Raw genomic sequence first — 19596 nt, 5'->3', positions numbered from 1 at the left:
ATGTCACTGTGTCCAACATGTCACACTGTCCAACATGTCACTGTGTCCAATACGTCACTGTGTCCAACATGTACATGTCACTGTGTCCAACATGTCACTCTGTCCAACATGTCACTGTGTCCAATATGTCACTGTGTCCAACATGTAAATGTGTCCAATATTTCACTCTGTCCAACGTGTCACTGTGTCCAACATTTAAATGTGTCCAATATGTCACTGTGTCCAATATGTCGCTGTGTCCAACATGGCACTGTGTCCAACATGTCACTGTGTCCAATATGTCACTGTGTCCAATATGTCGCTGTGTCCAACATGGCACTGTGTCCAACATGTCACTGTGGTGAACATGTCACTGTGTCCAATATGTCACTGTGGTGAACATGTCAATGTGTCCAATATGTCACTGTGACCTATATGTCACTGTGACCAACATGTCACTGTGGTCAACATGTCACTGTGTCCAACATGTAAATGTGTCCAATATGTCACTGTGTCCAACATGTCACTGTGTCCAACATGTAAATGTGTCCAATATGTCACTGTGTTCCACATGTCATTTAGTCCAACATGTAAATGTGTCCAATATGTCATTGTGTCCAACATGTCACTGTGTCCAACATGTCACGGTGTCCAATATGTCACTGTGTCCAACATGTCACTGTGGTCAACATGTCACTATGTCCAATATGTCACTGTGTCCAACACGTCACTGTGTCCAACATGTAAATGTGTCCAATATGTCACTGTGTCCAATATGTCACTGTGTCCAACATGTCACTGTGTCCAACATGTCACTGTGTCCAACATGTCACTCTGTCCAAAATGTCTCTCTGTCCAATATGTCACTGTGTCCAACATGTCACTTTGACCAACATGTCACTGTGATCAACATGTCACTGTGTCCAATCTGTCACTCTGTCCAACATATCACTGTGTCCAACATGTCACTGTGTCCAACATGTCACTCTGTCCAACATGTCACTGTGTCCAATATGTCACTGTGTCCAATATGTCACTGTGGTCAACATGTCAATGTGTCCAATATGTCACTGTGACCTATATGTCACTGTGACCAACATGTCACTGTGGTCAACATGTCACTGTGTCCAACATGTAAATGTGTCCAATATGTCACTGTGTCCAACATGTCACTGTGTCCAACATGTAAATGTGTCCAATATGTCACTGTGTTCCACATGTCATTTAGTCCAACATGTAAATGTGTCCAATATGTCATTGTGTCCAACATGTCACTGTGTCCAACATGTCACTGTGTCCAATATGTCACTGTGTCCAACATGTCACTGTGGTCAACATGTCACTATGTCCAATATGTCACTGTGTCCAACATGTCACTGTGTCCAACATGTAAATGTGTCCAATATGTCACTGTGTTCCACATGTCACTTAGTCCAACATGTAAATGTGTCCAATATGTCATTTTGGCCAATATGTCACTGTGTCCAATATGTCACTGTGACCAATATGTCACTGTGACCAACATGTCACTGTGGTCAACATGTCACTGTGGCCAATATGTCACTGTGCCCAATATGTCACTGTGTCCAATATGTCACTGTGGTCAACATGTCACTGTGTCCAATCTGTCACTCTGTCCAACATATCACTGTGTCCAACATGTCACTGTGTCCAACATGTCACTCTGTCCAACATGTCACTGTGTCCAATATGTCACTGTGTCCAATTTGTCACTGTGGTCAACATGTCAATGTGTCCAATATGTCACTGTGACCTATATGTCACTGTGACCAACATGTCACTGTGGTCAACATGTCACTGTGTCCAACATGTAAATGTGTCCAATATGTCACTGTGTCCAACATGTCACTGTGTCCAACATGTAAATGTGTCCAATATGTCACTGTGTTCCACATGTCATTTAGTCCAACATGTAAATGTGTCCAATATGTCATTGTGTCCAACATGTCACTGTGTCCAACATGTCACTGTGTCCAATATGTCACTGTGTCCAACATGTCACTGTGGTCAACATGTCACTATGTCCAATATGTCACTGTGTCCAACATGTCACTGTGTCCAACATGTAAATGTGTCCAATATGTCACTGTGTTCCACATGTCACTTAGTCCAACATGTAAATGTGTCCAATATGTCATTTTGGCCAATATGTCACTGTGTCCAATATGTCACTGTGACCAATATGTCACTGTGACCAACATGTCACTGTGGTCAACATGTCACTGTGGCCAATATGTCACTGTGCCCAATATGTCACTGTGTCCAATATGTCACTGTGGTCAACATGTCACTGTGTCCAACATGTCACTGTCTCCAATATGTCACTGTGTCCAACCTGTCACTCTGTCCAACATGTCACTGTGTCCAATACGTCACTGTGGCCAATATGTCACTGTGTCCAACATGTAAATGTGTCCAATATGTCACTGTGCCCAACTTCTCACTGTGTCCAACATGTAAATGTGTCCAATATGTCACTGTGTCCAACATGTAAATGTGTACAATATGTCACTTTGTCCAACATGTCATTGTGTCCAACATGTCACCGTGTCCAACATGTCATTGTGTCCAACATGTCACTGTGTCCAATATGTCACTGTGTCCAACATGTCACTGTGGTCAACATGTCATTATGTCCAATATGTCACTGTGTTTATTACGTCACTGTGGTCAACATGTCACTGTGTCCAATATGTCACTGTGACCAACATGTCGCTGTGGTCTACATGTCACTGCGTCCAATATGTCACTGTGTCCAACATGTCACTGTTTCCAACATGTAAATGTGTACAATATGTCACTGTGTCCAATATGTCACTTTGTCCAACATGTCACTGTGATCAACATGTCACTGTGTCCAATCTGTCACTCTGTCCAACATATCACTGTGTCCAACATGTCACTGTGTCCAACATGTAAATGTCTCCAATACTTCACTGTGGCCAACATGTCACTGTGTCCAACATGTCACTGTGTCCAATATGTCACTGTGTTCAACATGTCACTGTGTCCAACATGTAGATGTGTCCAATATGTCACTGTGTCCAACATGTCACTGTCTCCAACATGTCATTGCGTCCAACATGTCACTTTGTAAAACATGTACATGTCTCCAATACGTCACTGTGGCCAACATGTCACTGTGTCCAACATGTCACTGTGTCCAACATGTAAATGTGTCCAACATGTAAATGTGTCCAATATGTCACTGTGTCCAACATGTCACTGTGGTCAACATGTCACAGCGTCCAACATGTCACTGTGTCCAACATGTGAATGTCCCCAATACGTCACTGTGACCAACATGTCACTGTGTCCAAATGTAAATGTCTCCAATACGTCACTGTGGCCAATATGTCACTGTGTCCAACATGTAAATGTGACCAACATGTCACTCTGTCCAACATGTCACTGTGTCCAACATGTAAATGTGTCCAATATGTCACTGTGTTCAACATGTCACTGTGTCCAACATGTAAATGTGTCCAATATGTCACTGTGTCCAATATGTCACTGTGTCCAACATGTCACTGTGTCCAAAATGTCACTGTGTCCAACATGTAAATGTGTCCAAAATGTCTCTGTGTCCAATATGTCACTGTGGTCAACATGTCACTGTGTCAAATATGTCACTGTGTCTAACATGTCACTCTGTCCAACATGTCACTGTGTCCAACATGTCACTGTGTCCAATATGTCACTGTGTCCAATATGTCACTGTGTCCAATATGTCACTGTGTCCAATATGTCACTGTGTCTAACATGTCACTCTGTCAAACATGTCACTGTGTCCAATATGTCACTGTGGTCAACATGTCACTGCGTCCAACATGTCACTGTGTCCAACCTGTCACTCTGTCCAACATGTCACTGTGTCCAATACGTCACTGTGGCCAACATGTCACTGTGTCCAACATATAAATGTCTCCAATACGTCACTGTGGCCAATATGTCACTGTGTCCAACATGTAAATGTGTCCAATATGTCACTGTGCCCACCTTCTCACTGTGTCCAACATGTAAATGTGTCCAATATGTCACTGTGTCCAACATGTAAATGTGTACAATATGTCACTTTGTCCAACATGTCATTGTGTCCAACATGTCACCGTGTCCAACATGTCATTGTGTCCAACATGTCACTGTGTCCAATATGTCACTGTGTCCAACATGTCACTGTGGTCAACATGTCATTATGTCCAATATGTCACTGTGTTTATTACGTCACTGTGGTCAACATGTCACTGTGTCCAATATGTCACTGTGACCAACATGTCGCTGTGGTCTACATGTCACTGCGTCCAACATGTCACTGTTTCCAACATGTAAATGTGTCCAATATGTCACTGTGTCCAATATGTCACTTTGTCCAACATGTCACTGTGATCAACATGTCACTGTGTCCAATCTGTCACTCTGTCCAACATATCACTGTGTCCAACATGTCACTGTGTCCAACATGTCACACTGTCCAACATGTCACTGTGTCCAATACGTCACTGTGTCCAACATGTACATGTCACTGTGTCCAACATGTCACTCTGTCCAACATGTCACTGTGTCCAATATGTCACTGTGTCCAACATGTAAATGTGTCCAATATTTCACTCTGTCCAACGTGTCACTGTGTCCAACATTTAAATGTGTCCAATATGTCACTGTGTCCAATATGTCGCTGTGTCCAACATGGCACTGTGTCCAACATGTCACTGTGTCCAATATGTCACTGTGTCCAATATGTCGCTGTGTCCAACATGGCACTGTGTCCAACATGTCACTGTGGTGAACATGTCACTGTGTCCAATATGTCACTGTGGTCAACATGTCAATGTGTCCAATATGTCACTGTGACCTATATGTCACTGTGACCAACATGTCACTGTGGTCAACATGTCACTGTGTCCAACATGTAAATGTGTCCAATATGTCACTGTGTCCAACATGTCACTGTGTCCAACATGTAAATGTGTCCAATATGTCACTGTGTTCCACATGTCATTTAGTCCAACATGTAAATGTGTCCAATATGTCATTGTGTCCAACATGTCACTGTGTCCAACATGTCACTGTGTCCAATATGTCACTGTGTCCAACATGTCACTGTGGTCAACATGTCACTATGTCCAATATGTCACTGTGTCCAACACGTCACTGTGTCCAACATGTAAATGTGTCCAATATGTCACTGTGTCCAATATGTCACTGTGTCCAACATGTCACTGTGTCCAACATGTCACTGTGTCCAACATGTCACTCTGTCCAAAATGTCTCTCTGTCCAATATGTCACTGTGTCCAACATGTCACTTTGACCAACATGTCACTGTGATCAACATGTCACTGTGTCCAATCTGTCACTCTGTCCAACATATCACTGTGTCCAACATGTCACTGTGTCCAACATGTCACTCTGTCCAACATGTCACTGTGTCCAATATGTCACTGTGTCCAATATGTCACTGTGGTCAACATGTCAATGTGTCCAATATGTCACTGTGACCTATATGTCACTGTGACCAACATGTCACTGTGGTCAACATGTCACTGTGTCCAACATGTAAATGTGTCCAATATGTCACTGTGTCCAACATGTCACTGTGTCCAACATGTAAATGTGTCCAATATGTCACTGTGTTCCACATGTCATTTAGTCCAACATGTAAATGTGTCCAATATGTCATTGTGTCCAACATGTCACTGTGTCCAACATGTCACTGTGTCCAATATGTCACTGTGTCCAACATGTCACTGTGGTCAACATGTCACTATGTCCAATATGTCACTGTGTCCAACATGTCACTGTGTCCAACATGTAAATGTGTCCAATATGTCACTGTGTTCCACATGTCACTTAGTCCAACATGTAAATGTGTCCAATATGTCATTTTGGCCAATATGTCACTGTGTCCAATATGTCACTGTGACCAATATGTCACTGTGACCAACATGTCACCGTGGTCAACATGTCACTGTGGCCAATATGTCACTGTTGTCAACATGTAAATGTGTCCAACATGTCACTGCGTCCATCATGTAAATGTCTCCAATACGTCACTGTGTCCAACATGTCACTTGTCCAACATGTAAATGTCTCCAATTCGTCACTGTGTCCAACATGTCACTCTGTCCTACATGTCACTGTGTCCAACGTGTTAGTGTGTCCAATATGTCACTGCGTCCAATATGTCACTGTGTCCAACATGTCACTGTGTCCAATATGTTACTGTGTCCAATATGTCACTGTGTCCAACATGTCATTGTGACCAACATGTCACTGTGATCAACATGTCACTGTGGCCAATATGTCACTGTGGTCAACATGTAATTGTGTCCAACATGTCACTGCGTCCAACATGTAAATGTCTCCAATACGTCACTGTGTCCAATATGTCACTGTGTCCAATATGTCACTGTCACCAACATGTCACTGTGTCCAACATGTAAATGTGTCCAATATGTCACTGTGTCCAATATGTCACTGTGTCCAACATGTCACTGTGTCCAACATGTCACTCTGTCCAAAATGTCTCTGTGTCCAATATGTCACTGTGTCCAACATGTCACTTTGTCCAACATGTCACTGTGATCAACATGTCACTGTGTCCAATCTGTCACTCTGTCCAACATATCACTGTGTCCAACATGTCACTGTGTCCAACATGTCACTCTGTCCAACATGTCACTGTGTCCAATATGTCACTGTGTCCAATATGTTACTGTGTCCAATATGTCACTGTGTCCAACATGTCACTGTGTCCAATATGTCACTGTGTCCAACATGTCACTGTGTCCAACGTGTCACTGTGTCCAATATGTCACTGTGACCAACATGTCACTGTGTCCAACATGCACAGTTCCCTACAAAATAGATTAGAACAAGGCAAAAGTTTTTCTTATTTGTGATTTATTTTTTATTATTTAATTTCATAGTAATGTAAAACCCCCATTCATTTCTAACTGTGGGAGGCTAGCATTATAGATCACAGTCATGTACAGTTTACTATATGTGAAATACAGCACTTGAAATATTGACTCTCCATTGGTAAGATGCAGTATCAGTATCAACCGGAGAGAGAGAGAGAGAGAGAGAGAGAGAGAAAGAAAGAAAAAGAAAAGAGAGAAATCAGCATAGAGAAAGAAGAAGGTCTCACCGTTTCTGTGGAGGTGTGAACAGCCTCTTTCAGGCCGTACAGCCTCCCGGCCACCATGATGATCCCATTGGTCCAGATAGCACAGTTCTCATGGGCCCAGTGTTCCTTAGCCTCAGCCTCCCCCTGCAGTCTCTGGAGCAGGCCTCCTCCTCCATTGCCCCCTTTCTGACCACTAGCTGTGGCCTCCGCAGCCCTCCTCTCCTCCTGGAGCTTCTGCATCCTCCTGAACCGATCCCGTAGGGTGGGCCGGTGCATGCTTCCGCCCTCCGCCAGTGCCCTCTCTGCCCTCCTGGGGCGCCAATGGTGTGGGTGGGGCTGATGATTGTGACTCCCACCACAACTACTACTGCCCTCCTTTGTGACTGTCTCCATATCCACCTTTTTACTAACTTCCTTTTTGGAGCTGGGGTCTCCTTCGCTTTTTGGGGTGCTGCTGCTTGGTTCCTTGATGCTACTGTTGGAGCTTATTTTCTCTTGGTTTTCCCTCAGGGTTTCTATATGTCTTGCTGACAGGATTTTGCGGGGGATGCTATCCTCTGGGAAGTAGGGCCCACACAAATCCCCCAGCTCACGGTAATTTGCTGGCTTTCCACACAGGCAACACGTTAGACACCTGTCAATTAACGTTTTGTTAACCAAGGGCCCCTGGAGCATAGCCGAGGAGCTGGGTATCGCCTTGGCAAATGTGACTGGGTTTTTAATTTTGTCCGGGCTCTTTTTCCGGGGCTTCTGAAACACCATCTTCAGCTCTTCATCGCGCCTGTTGACAATGGTACAGAGGGAGGTGAAGTCTCTGGAGCTGTCCATACGCACATATGGACAGAAGGAGGGTTTGATTCTGCTTTTAGGAGTCTTACTCAGTACCTGTTTGAGAGAGGGCTCTGGCTGCTTTTCCTCTGACACTACAGGACTATCCTTTTTCCATTTCTTCTTCTTGAGTCTGGCCTCCCTCCCTGCAGCCTTTACAACCGCTTCAATCACCTCCATGGCGTCTTTGATTCCCTTTTTAGGACCAGGTTTTTTGTGCACCCTCAGAGGTTTGCTGCTCTGCTGTTCACCTGGGGCTCTCCCTCTCTTTTTGGAGGGGGATGAAGAGGGCTTCCTCCCTCGTTTGGAGGGAGGCGGCTGGATAATTTCTGTGGTGATCACCTGCGGGCTGTCTGTGATCTCACCCGGGCCGGCTGGTAGAGCGGGCATTGTTGTTAACACTGTGTCAGCGGGTGTCTCTGTCTGCTGTTCTCCTGTTGTTGTCTCTACCTCCTCATCAGCCACAGGCCCCTCTGAAGGAGTCTGTCCTCCTTTCCTCTTCCTCCTCCTCTGTTTTAGATGCATCTCGTGGTTGTTCTTGATGGCCCTCTGCTTGGCCAGCCGCGGCGTGTTGATGATCAGGCTCCCCGTCTCCATGGCGACCACCATGGCGTCCGTGCTCTCCACCATGGCCCATTTCCTCCTCTTGGTCCTGGTGGGTTTGTTGGCACCGCTCGCCGCAGCAGCATCTGGCACCCCCGATGGGAGTGGCTCCGGCTGCACCCCCTCCCCGGTGTTCTGCTGCACCCTTCCCTCCTGTTCTGTGTTCTGGGCCCCCGTGGAGCTCCACACATCCCCTGCTAACTCCTCCCGTGACACATCAGGGGCGCTCACCACTGCCACTGGGGCCTCGCTCTCCTCTGAGATGGGCAGCGACACAGGCTTTGATGTCACTTCATCTACTGTCGCCTCTGTGCTCTCGGACTGTGGTGTTGGCGGGTGTTTCTTCGAACCGGTGCCCGAGTTTATTTTCTGAACCATGGCCTCGTATTTCAGACCCCTGCCTTTGCGCGGGGGGAGGTACTTGGTTTTGGTGGGACACTGAGAAGGTACACTGGGCATTTCACTAACCACATTACCGTCAGCCATCGTGGGAGGAGGGTTATCTTTGGTCAGCACAGTGATCAGAGAGGCCTTGATGTGTCTGCCTCTATTTAGCCTTCTCTTGGGGCCTTGGACATCCATCTCCTTGGGTTTGACTAATGGAGGCTGGTTGGCCTGGTCAGACTGGGGAGTTTCAGGCTGGGGCTGTTGTGGTTTTGGTTTTGGTTTTGGACCTCGCTTTTTCTTCACCGGAAGCTCTAGAGGCAGAGGACTGGGTTTTCTTTTGAGTGGAGGTACAGGTGCAGTTACAAGAGGTACAGCTACAGTTGGTTCTTTAGGTTTCTCAGGTGGAGCGACAGGTATACTGATGTCTGTTTTACTGGTGTCTGTTACACTGGTGTCTGTTACGCTGGTGTCTGTTGCACTGGTGTCTGTTACACTGGTGTCTGTTACTCTGGTGTCTATTACACTGACGTCTGTTGCTCTGGTGTCTATTACACTGACGTCTGTTGCAATGGTGTCGGTTTTACTGGTGTCGGTTTTACTGGTGTCTGTTACACTGGTGTCTGTTACACTGGTGTCTGGTTTACTGGTGTCTGGTTTACTGGTGTCTGTTACACTGGTGTTGGTTTTACTTGGGTCTGTTACTCTGGTGTCTGTTACACTGGTGTCTGGTTTGCTGGTGTCTGTTACGCTGGTGTCTGGTTTACTGGTGTCTGTTACACTGGTGTTGGTTTTACTGGGGTCTGTTACTCTGGTGTCTGTTACACTGGTGTCTGGTTTACTGGTGTCTGTTACACTGGTGTCTGTTATACTTGTGTCTGTCTGGTTAGGAAAGACAGGGATGGCTGGCTCTAAGCTCGTACGTTCCTCATTTTGTAACACTGCATTGGGCTTTGTTATCAAGGTTTGAGTCAGGATTCCCTCAGATTGCTCCTTCTCTTTTTCCTTTGGAAGCTTATCCTGGGGGGGCTTTCTGGATCTCAGGACCATGTTCTTTCCGTCCTTGCCTGGAGCTTTCACTTCCTGGTTCCCATCAACTTGCTGACTGTTGATGCTCAAGCTCTTCTGGCCTCTTCCTGGACCCCCTGTTATGGGTTGAATGAGACCTTCCTGTTGTGCCAACTTCAACTTAGAGCCTGTACCCCTGGGACGACCCCGGGGTGCTCCTTCAGTTGGTTTTGGACCTGGTTTTGGTCCTGGTTTTGGACCCGGTTTAGGCCCTGGTTTTAGACCTGGTTTTGGGCCTGGTTTAGGCCCCGGTTTTAAACCTGGTTTTGGGCCGGGCTTTGAATCGGGTTTCAAACCTGGTTTTGGTCCTGGTTTTAGACTCGGCTTTGAACCTGGTTTTGGTCCTGGTTTTAGTCCTGGTTTAGGCCCTGGTTTTAACCCTGACTTCGGGCCTGGTTTTGGGCCTGGTTTCGAACCCGGTTTCCGCCCTGGTTTCCGTCTTTCAGGGGGCTGGGGATCCTTGGAAGGTGTGTCCTGTGCGTTGAACGAGCGAGTACACATTCTGGAGCGGGAGCCCTCAACAAGCAGTTTGGGTGTCTCGCTCGTCGTGATTATGTCCTGGTGAGCGGCCATGTCTATCTGATTGGAGAACAGAGCACTCTTGCTGGAGGGCATGCAGGGTTTCTGCAGGGGCGAGGGGGCACTCTCCCCCTCTCTCTCCACACTCAGCTGTCTCCTGAATTCCACACCTGAGTGCATCAGTCTCCTCCTGCCTCGGCCGTGCTTCCGGCCGAAAGCCTGTGGGGGTGCAGATGGGGCCATGGGTTCTGGCTTGGCTGAGGGGGTCACAGCGCTTGGGCAGCTGATGCCCGGCTCCATGTCCTCATCACCTTTCTTTGGCGAGGGTGGGGTGTTGGCCCAGGAGGGCGCTGAGTGCAGTGTCGACTTCCCCGGCAGCTGAGGGGAGTCAGGCTCCAGCACGTTGGAATCACTGCGATCGATATGGTCCCTGGTGTGTAACGGAGCTGGAGGTGTTGCTATCTCCCTGAAAGCTGAGAAAACCATCATGGCCGAGTGAGACTGGGGTGGAGTGTCACAAATGGCTGACCCACTTTCTGGGGATTCTGCTGCTGCTGCTGTTGCGTCCGGTTGTGCTGCTTGGCTTTCTGTCTCTGCAGGCTCTGTGTTACTGTAAGGCTGAGGCTCAGCCAGGCTCTGGCCTTCTGTTCTGCTGCACAGTTCTCCAGAAGGCTCCTCCTGTGGGCTCGTTCTATTGTTGAGGACCTCCTCAGCTGATGGCAGGCTCTCACTCTCTTCTCCCTCTCTCTCCTCAGCAGACAGAGGAGGGGATATGGAGTTCTGCTTCCTCTCCTGCTCCCCCTCCTCCTCATCCTCCTCCTCTTCTTCTCTGCTCTCTCTCTTCTCTGAGGCAGAGAGCCTCTGGTCCAAAGCCTCGCCCCGGGGGGTAGGGGATGTGTTCTCCGAGCTGTCTTCCTTCTCTGTTAAATATTGATCTTGGTCAAGGTCACCCCTGGAAATAAAGGGGGATGTCTTCACTGAACTCTCAGAGTCAGTGGGAGATTCAGATTTGAAGGCCTCTGATTTCATCTCCTGGCCCAGGTCTCCTTTGTGGCTGGAGTGTGAGAGACTTGGAGACTTATCCGCCGAGTCCCCTTTGCCTCGGTCATATTTGTTTTGTATCTTGTGGTACATGTTCTCGTCATAGCAGTAGCTCTTTCCCTCGGTCACTGCTTTGTTGATCTTGCTATACAGCGCTGGGCCTTTCTCGTCCTCCGGCCATTTCTCCCGCTTCTCGGAAGTTTTTGTGACATTAACGCTGCCTCTGCGGTCAACCTCGCTGTCGGAGGTCTTTTTCATGCTATCATCCTCGTAGTCTGCCAGTTTCTCTGTCCAGGCCAACTCCTCAAAGTTTTCCTTCAGTGGCAAGCCAAGACGTTGGATGTCTGGAGGGGACTGGCTCTCCTGCTTCATGGGGCTGGGGATCGTCACACTCACGGGGGACCTCTCACCCCCAACGCTCTTCATGGCGGTTTGTCGGGGTTCGTGACCCCCCTGTGATCTGGGGTCAGGCGTCATGTTGTCCCTGGAAGCCACGCTCTGCAGACCGGACACAGAGTCACCAGACCGGGTGGACATGTCATCTGGAGAGGTCATGGAGCAGGATGAGGCCGTGTCCAGGCCCAGGTGTGTGTTGTTGGGGGCCTGAGCTGGGCTCCTGCCCTGGCCGCAGTAGTAGTACCCCCTCTCCAGCTGCTCATCAGAACTACTGGAGTACCCCCCCTCCTGCATCTCCATGGGGACGAGCTGGTGCTGGTTGGTGCTGTAGGGGTCCTGCATGGGGCCCCCACCGTGCTGACCCTCGGGGCCTCCTGGCACTCCTTTGTAAACCTCTTCCTTCTTGGTGGAGCTGCCTCCACTGCTCCCAATGCTGCTGCGCTTGCCCCCCTTCTTGTTGGCGACCATGGCCTCGGAGAGCAGCAGCTGCTGCACATTGTTGGAGATGTTCTCCACCTGAGAGGTGAGGGCATTCAGGCTCCACAGGCTGGGGTTGGCAAGCAGCTTCTCAGAGAAGCGCTCCTTCATGGAGACCCCCTGTGTGTAGCTGTGCTGCGGGGTTGGGTGGGCCACGTTGGGGGACGAGGACGGGTGGGAGCGCGGCGGCATCAGCAAGCCCTGGTCCTGCAGACCCACTGAGGAAGAGGAGGATGAAGAAGCCGCCCCTGGGGTCATTGGTGGCTGGCTGTACTGGAAGCTCTCTGGATTGGTCATCAAAGGGGAAGGGGTGGAGCTGTAGGAGGGTGAGCGTCCTACAGAGCGTGCAGGGGAGTGGCTGGAGGCGGGACTACATGTCTGGTAGTACTGCTCAGGGGATCTGACGGACAGCTCGGACAGACAGTAGTTCTGCTGGGGCTGGCTGAAGTGTTGGTATTTGGGGTGGGTCTCCTGGGGTGTGGGCATGCCTTGTAGTGGGGGCTGGGGCTCGTAGCCACCCCTGGAGGGAGTCTGTTGGTAGCTGTAACTGTTCTGGGGTGGCGGGCGGTATCCCCCCTGCTTCAGACTGCCCATCTGCCTAGTGTACTGGGAGCTGGGCGGCATACTATATCCCTTGTAACAGTGGGGCATGGGGCTGCACTTCTCTATGTAGGAGGAGGAGGACGGCGAGGGGGACGGGGGGTGTTGGGGGTAGTGGAGCTGGCTCTGGGGGTACATCAACGGGGACTGGCCTGGGTTTGTGGGATGGGGCTGGTGGTGTGGGCTGGTGTAGACCGGAGCAGAGGCCTGGTGGGGCTGGTGACACTGGCTCTGGGAGTGAGCCAGAATGTTCTGGTCCAGATACTGGGAGGACCCAGGGGGACCCGGCTCCATCCTGCCTACCATCTCCTGCTCGTACTGAGCTAGCTGAGCTGGGTCGTCCCACTTAGATTGCTGGAGGTGGCCCTCGCTCATATACTGGGCCGGGTATCCCCCCGAGCCCATGTGATTGCTGTAGCCGCCCGCCTGCATATGCTGGGGAGTGGGAGGAGGCCCTTGGCTCCCCCCACTGTAAGCCTTCTTATCATGAGGCGTCGAACCTCCTCCACCACCCACACCACCACCACCACCCACACCGCCTCCATTGCCCTGGGGGTATCCAGGGTATGCCTGCTGGCTGTAACAGTCCTTAGGTCCAGGTATAGGTCCACTTCCAGGTCCAGGTCCGGCCCCTGGTCCCGCTGGGGGCATCCCTGTAGCGGTGGCCAGGGCGTGCGCCTCGTAGACCTGCCTGGTCTGTCCGTGGTGGGGGTGCTGTCGGTAGCTCTCCAGGCGTGATAATTCATGGTGCTCCTGCTGGTAGCAGGGCTGGTTGCCGTGGAAACCGCTCCTCTCTCTGCTGAACGACTGCATGGCTCCAGCTATAGGAGGGGCGGGGGGAGGGAGGGGGTCGGGGTGGGGGTGTTCTGACAGAGCGAGAGAGAGCCGGGGAGAGAGAGATGAGAGAAGGAGCGGAGAGGGAGATGGGGAAAGAGGGGGAGGGATAGAAAAACAAAACAGAGAAGGAGGGGGTGTTAGTATCACAGAGCCAGGACGTTACATCTCTACCTTCACGTCTCTAACCCCAACATCCTTCATCTCACCAGGAAAGATCAGAGACACAATAACAAAGTCTTGCCTTTCTGAGATCAATTGACTTAATATCATGTTCAAATAAAATAAATGCTCGATTTGAATTCACAAGTAATATTACTGTACACACCTGTACACAGCTGCACTGTAAATACATTCAAATGACTCATTTTCCCTTGACAGATTCTAAGCAAAGGACATATCTTCTGGGCAAGGTAAGATGGAGTCTGGACTCTGGTCAGGGAATAGTGAACAAGCTAGAATACAGCGGCCATTTCAACCATCTCAAGATGGAGGGAGCTAGCCCGTTGTTGGCGGAGCTGGGATTGTCAGGTCATGCAGGAGGCACTGTGAGTCAGACATGTCTGTTAATGTGAGCTGCCGTCCAAACCAAGCCCGCCACGCAAGGACACGACCTCTGGAGGGGAAACCAGAATAGACGGGGCACAAGAAAACACATAACCAGATAATTGGTGTGATGAATAGGTGAGGTGTTAAGAGATAACGGTCGAATCCCGTCTATGTCATTCTGCATGAAAAATCTAATGGGAATTTTCACTGTGTTATTGTGAGGCTATTGTTACTCAATATTTACTTGTAATATGCAAGCACATGTTTCAGTATCACATGACAGCCATTAGTTTTCTCTCTCTCTCTCTCTCTCTCTCTCTCTCTCTCTCTCTCTCTCTCTCTCTCAATGAAATTCAAAGGGGCTTTATTGGCATGGAAACATGTTTACATTGCCAAAGCAAGTAAAATAAACAAAAGTGAGAAAACACAAAACAACATCCACAATAAACAGTAAATATTGCGCTTGAAAATGTTTCAAAAAGATAAAGACATTTCAAGTGTTATATCGTCAGTTATGTACAGTGTTTTAGCAATGTGCAAATAGTTGTAGAACGAATAGTAGGGAAGATAAATAAACAGATAAGTATCGGTGATATTTACAACGTTGTTTGTGTTCCACTGGTTGCCCTTTTCTCATGGCAACGGGCCACACATCTTGCTGCTGTGATGCTACACTGCGGTATTTCACCTAACAGATGTGGGAGTTCGTCAATGTTTGATTTGTTTATCAAATTCTTTGTGGATCTGTGTAATCTGAGGGAAATTTGTATCTCTAATATGTAATACATTTGGCAGGAGGTTAGGAAGCGCAGCTCAGTTACCACCTAATTTTGTGGGCAGTGGGCACATAGCTTGTCTCACTGTCTCTCAAACGAATGGGCCACACTACGTGAACAGACAACACAGGAGCAGCGTACAACGCTCCTCCATTGCAGTAGCACATCTCTAGCAGCTCAACCTAGCCCTCATTCTCTCCTCTCTCCTCTCTGTCCCTCCTCCTCCTCTTCTCCAAGCTTCTCTAAGGGGAGGTGTGGGTGTTCCACACAGAGGAGGGAGGGGGTGAGGAGGGGGAAGGAGCTCTATAAAGGGAACAGAGTCACCTGGAGACAGTGCAGTGTGTCGGGCTGTTCCAGCTCTGCACCCTGCGCTCAGCCTCCCGCCCCAGGGACAGTGGCGTGTTCCACCAGACAGACAACAGCATTATTCATCTCTGCACCGCAACTGTCTGTGTAGTGTGTGTGTGTGTAAACGTTCATCCATGTGTGCGTGTTTGTGAATGTGTGTGTGTGTGCAGCTCTGAGCACAGCTCATCAAACGGAGACACAAACAGCTTCCCGGGAGACTACCCACTCGGTCTCCCCCATCCCCTATAACTAGCTGTGTGTGTGTGTGCGAGTTTGTGTGTGTGTGTGAGGACAAGGAGGTCTACTCAGGCGCTCACAATTTAGTGGTGTAAGATCTGTCACTGTAGCACAATGTAACACAATGACACACAGACAGATTCCTTTGTGTGTGTTTTGAAGCTGCGTTGGGATAATAGCGTTGTCAGTCTCCAGCACCACAGACTAGACCGTGGTAATAATTGGCCTGATCACGTAGCAGCTAGGCGCTAAACTCTTGATGATGCTTTTGGTGTTCAATTCACCCCCTCTCTGTCTCTGTTTCACTGTTTTCTCTCTCTCTCTCTCTCTGTCTCTGTTTCACTGTTTTCTCTCTGTCTCTCTCTCTCTCTCTCTCTCTCTCTCTCGCTCCCTCCCTCCCTCCTGCCCTCCCCGAATCCTTAAATTCACATAAAGCCATGCTCTCTCTGGCAACACACATGGTTAGTACAGGCAGCAGGGGAGGATATGCAAAGCTGCTGAAAGCTTCAGTGTCTGGTGTCATTGGTTACGCACAGGATCTGTAACAGGAAGATGCTACAGCAGAGCAGCAGCAGACGGCAGCCTTTTCTCTTCCTCGTCTGTCTGTCTGTCTGTCTGTCTGTCTGTCTGTCTGTCTGTCTGTCTGTCTGTCTGTCTGTCTGTCTGTCTGTCTGTCTGTCTGTCTGTCTGTCTGTCTGTCTGTCTGTCTGTCTGTCTGTCTTGCTCTCTCTTGCTCTCTCTGTCTGTCTGTCTCTCTCAATTCAATTTTTCAATTTTAATTTAAGGACTTTATTGGCATGGGAAACATATGTTAACATTTCCAAAGCAAGTGAAGTAGATAATAAACAAAAGTGAAATAAACAACAAAGATTAACAGTAAACATTACTCTCACAAACGTTCCAAAAGAATAAAGACATTTCAAATGTCATATAATGTGCAAATAGCTAAAGTACAAAAGGGAAAATAAATAAACATAAATACGGGTTGTATTTACAATGGTGTTTGTTCTTCACTGGTTGCCCTTTTCTTGTGGCAACAGGTCACAAATCTTGCTGCTGTGATGGCACACTGTGGTATTTCACCCAGTAGATATGGGAGTTTATCAAAATTGGGATTGTTTTCTAATTATTTGTGGATCTGTGTAATCTGAGGGAAATATGTGTCTCTAATATGGTCATATTATTGGCAGGAGGTTACGAAGTACAGCTCAGTTTCCACCTCATTTTGTGGGCAGTGTGGACATAGCCTATACATAGGCTATACATACTCAAAGCTTTCCTTAAGTTTGGGTCAGTCACAGTTGTCAGGTATTCTGCCACTGTGTACTCTCTGTTCAGGGCCAAAAAGCATTCTAGTTTGCTCAGTTTTTTTGTTAATAAGGATCCGTCCCTTTTTTAGAATGTTCGCCTAAAATGACATACCCAAATCTAACTGCCTGTAGCTCAGGCCCTGAAGCAAGGATATGCATATTCTTGGTACCATTTGAAAGGAAACACTTTGAAGTTTGTGGAAATGTGAAAGGAATGTAGGAGAATATAACACAATAGATCTGGAAAAAGATAAAACAAAGAAAAAACCAACTGTTCTTTTGTATTTTTTGTACCATCATTTTTGAAATTTAAGAGAAAGGCCATAATGTATTATTCCAGCCCAGGTGCAATTTAGATTTTGGCCACTAGATGGCAGCAGTCTATGTGCAAAGTTTTAGACTGATTGCATTTCTGTTCATCATTTTCTGTCAAGACTGCTCAAATGTGCCTAATTTGTTTTTTAATAACTTTTCATGTTCAAAATTGTGCACTCTCCTCAAATAATACCATGGTGTTCTTTCAATGTAATAGTTACTGTAAATTGGGCAGTGCAGTTAGATTAACAATCATTTAAGCTTTCTGCCAATATCAGATATGTCAATTTCCTGGGAAATGTTTTTGTTACTTACAACCTCATGCTAATCGCATTAGCCTATGTTAGCTCAACCGATCCCGACACCGATCTGAAGAAGTTAATTCTTTCCAATGTGTCAAGTAATTACATTTGAGTTTTTTCATGATTTGGTTGGGTCTAATTGTGTTGCTGTCCTGGGGCTCTGTGAGATCTGTTTGTGTTTGTGAACAGAGCCCCCAGGACAAGCTTGCTTAGGGGGCTCTTCTCCAGGTTCATCTCTCTGTAGAGGATGGCTTTGTTATGGAAGGTTTGGGAATCGCTTCCTTTTAGGTGGTTGTAGAATTTAACGTCTCTTTTCTGGATTTTGATAATTAGCGGGTATCGGCCTAATTCTGCTCTGCATGAATTATTTGGTGTTTTACGCTGTACACAGAGGATATTTTGCAGAATTCAATTCATTACACTCACAAAAGTTCCAAAAGAATAAAGACATTTCAAATGTCATATTATGTCTATATACAGTGTTGTAACGATGTGCAAAAGGGCAAATAAATAAACATAAATATGGGTTGTATTTACAATGGTGTTTGTTCTTCACTGGTTGCCCTATTCTTGTGTGTCTCCTGGTTGAGAATCTTCTGCTGAATCTTCTGACTCACGTTATCTGTACTGAGGGTCTCTCTCTCTCTCTCTCTCTCTCTCTCTCTCTCTCTCTCCCTCTCTCTCCCTCTCACCCTCTCTCCCTCAACTCTTGGCCTGTCCCTGGGCCGTGACTAGAGAGGAGAATGAGAATGGGGGAGGATGAGAAGGAGGGGGAGGAGAGTGGGTGGAGAGGCTAGATGAGAAGAGGAGACTTGGATCTAGAAAGGAAATGATTAGTCTAGTGTAGAGGAGAAGGATGAGGGAGGAGAGGATGAGGGATTAGAGGATGAGAGAGGTGAGGAGAATGAAGCTGGTGAGGAGGACAGGCTTGGGGAAAGTAGGAGTGGAGAATGAGCTTTGGGGGAGGAGGAGATGAGGAGAGGAGGAGAGGAGGAGGAGGAGGAGAGGAAGAAAGGAGGAGGAGAGGAGGAGAGGAAAGGGAGAGGAGGATAGGAGGAGGAGAGGTGGGGAGGCTATAAAAGAAAGGAGGATACTAAGTATGGGGGGAGGAGATGAGAGGATGATGCTTGTACTGGAGGGAGGAAAGGAGACTGATGAGAGGGCGATGAGTGTGGACTTGGAGAGAGGACGAGGAGGAGAGGGAGGAGTAGGTGATTTACGTGCTGGGGCACAAGAGCTCCTGGGAAATATGAGGCTCACTCACCTCCTTTTCACAAGCCACACAGGGTACACAACGACTGCGTTTCAAATGACACCCTATACACTACATAGTGCACTACTTTTGACCAGAGCCCTATGGGGGCACTGTATAGGGAATAGGGTGCCATTTGGGATGCAGCCAAGGTTGCGATGCACCCACTGTCAATAATTATCAAGCTGGCCTAGCGGACCAACCATCCAAACAGACAGGCATGTGTCACCGTAACACAGTAAACACAGTGATTCATTGCATAGGTCCGGCCCACTTTAACTGTCTCATCAAGACAGTCCAGCTAGGTAGGCCTATAACTGTTTTTATGGTTCTTGTATAATATACAGTGAGGGAAAAAAGTATTTGATCCCCTGCTGATTTTGGACGTTTTCCCACTGACAAAGAAATGATCAGTCTATAATTTTAATGGTAGGTTTATTTGAACAGTGAGAGACAGAATAACAACAAAAAAATCCAGAAAATCGCATGTCAAAAATGTTATAAATTGATTTGCATTTTAATGAGGGAAATAAGTATTTGACCCCCTCTCAATCAGAAAGATTTCTGGCTCCCAGGTGCCTTTTAAAAAGGTAACGAGCTGAGATTAGGAGCACACTCTTAAAGGGAGT

At 47.7% G+C, this 19596-nt stretch overlaps 1 protein-coding gene across 1 annotated transcript in view; it reads right to left on the bottom strand.

The window, feature by feature from the left end:
• The window catches only part of LOC106597211 (retinoic acid-induced protein 1), a 167028-nt gene extending 153139 nt beyond the window's left edge, over positions 1-13889 (bottom strand). The window contains exon 1 of the mRNA XM_045715556.1: positions 7150-13889. Within this exon, the coding sequence (XP_045571512.1) occupies positions 7150-13857 (6708 nt within the window). The 5' untranslated portion in view covers positions 13858-13889. The remainder of the gene's footprint in view (positions 1-7149) is intronic.
• Between the last annotated feature and the right edge of the window lie 5707 nt (positions 13890-19596).

Source organism: Salmo salar, chromosome ssa03 (genome assembly GCF_905237065.1).
Source record: "Salmo salar chromosome ssa03, Ssal_v3.1, whole genome shotgun sequence".
NCBI classification, from domain to species: domain Eukaryota; kingdom Metazoa; phylum Chordata; class Actinopteri; order Salmoniformes; family Salmonidae; genus Salmo; species Salmo salar.
The sequence above is the reverse complement of the archived record's forward strand: the minus strand, read 5'-3'. Positions and strand labels throughout refer to the sequence as shown.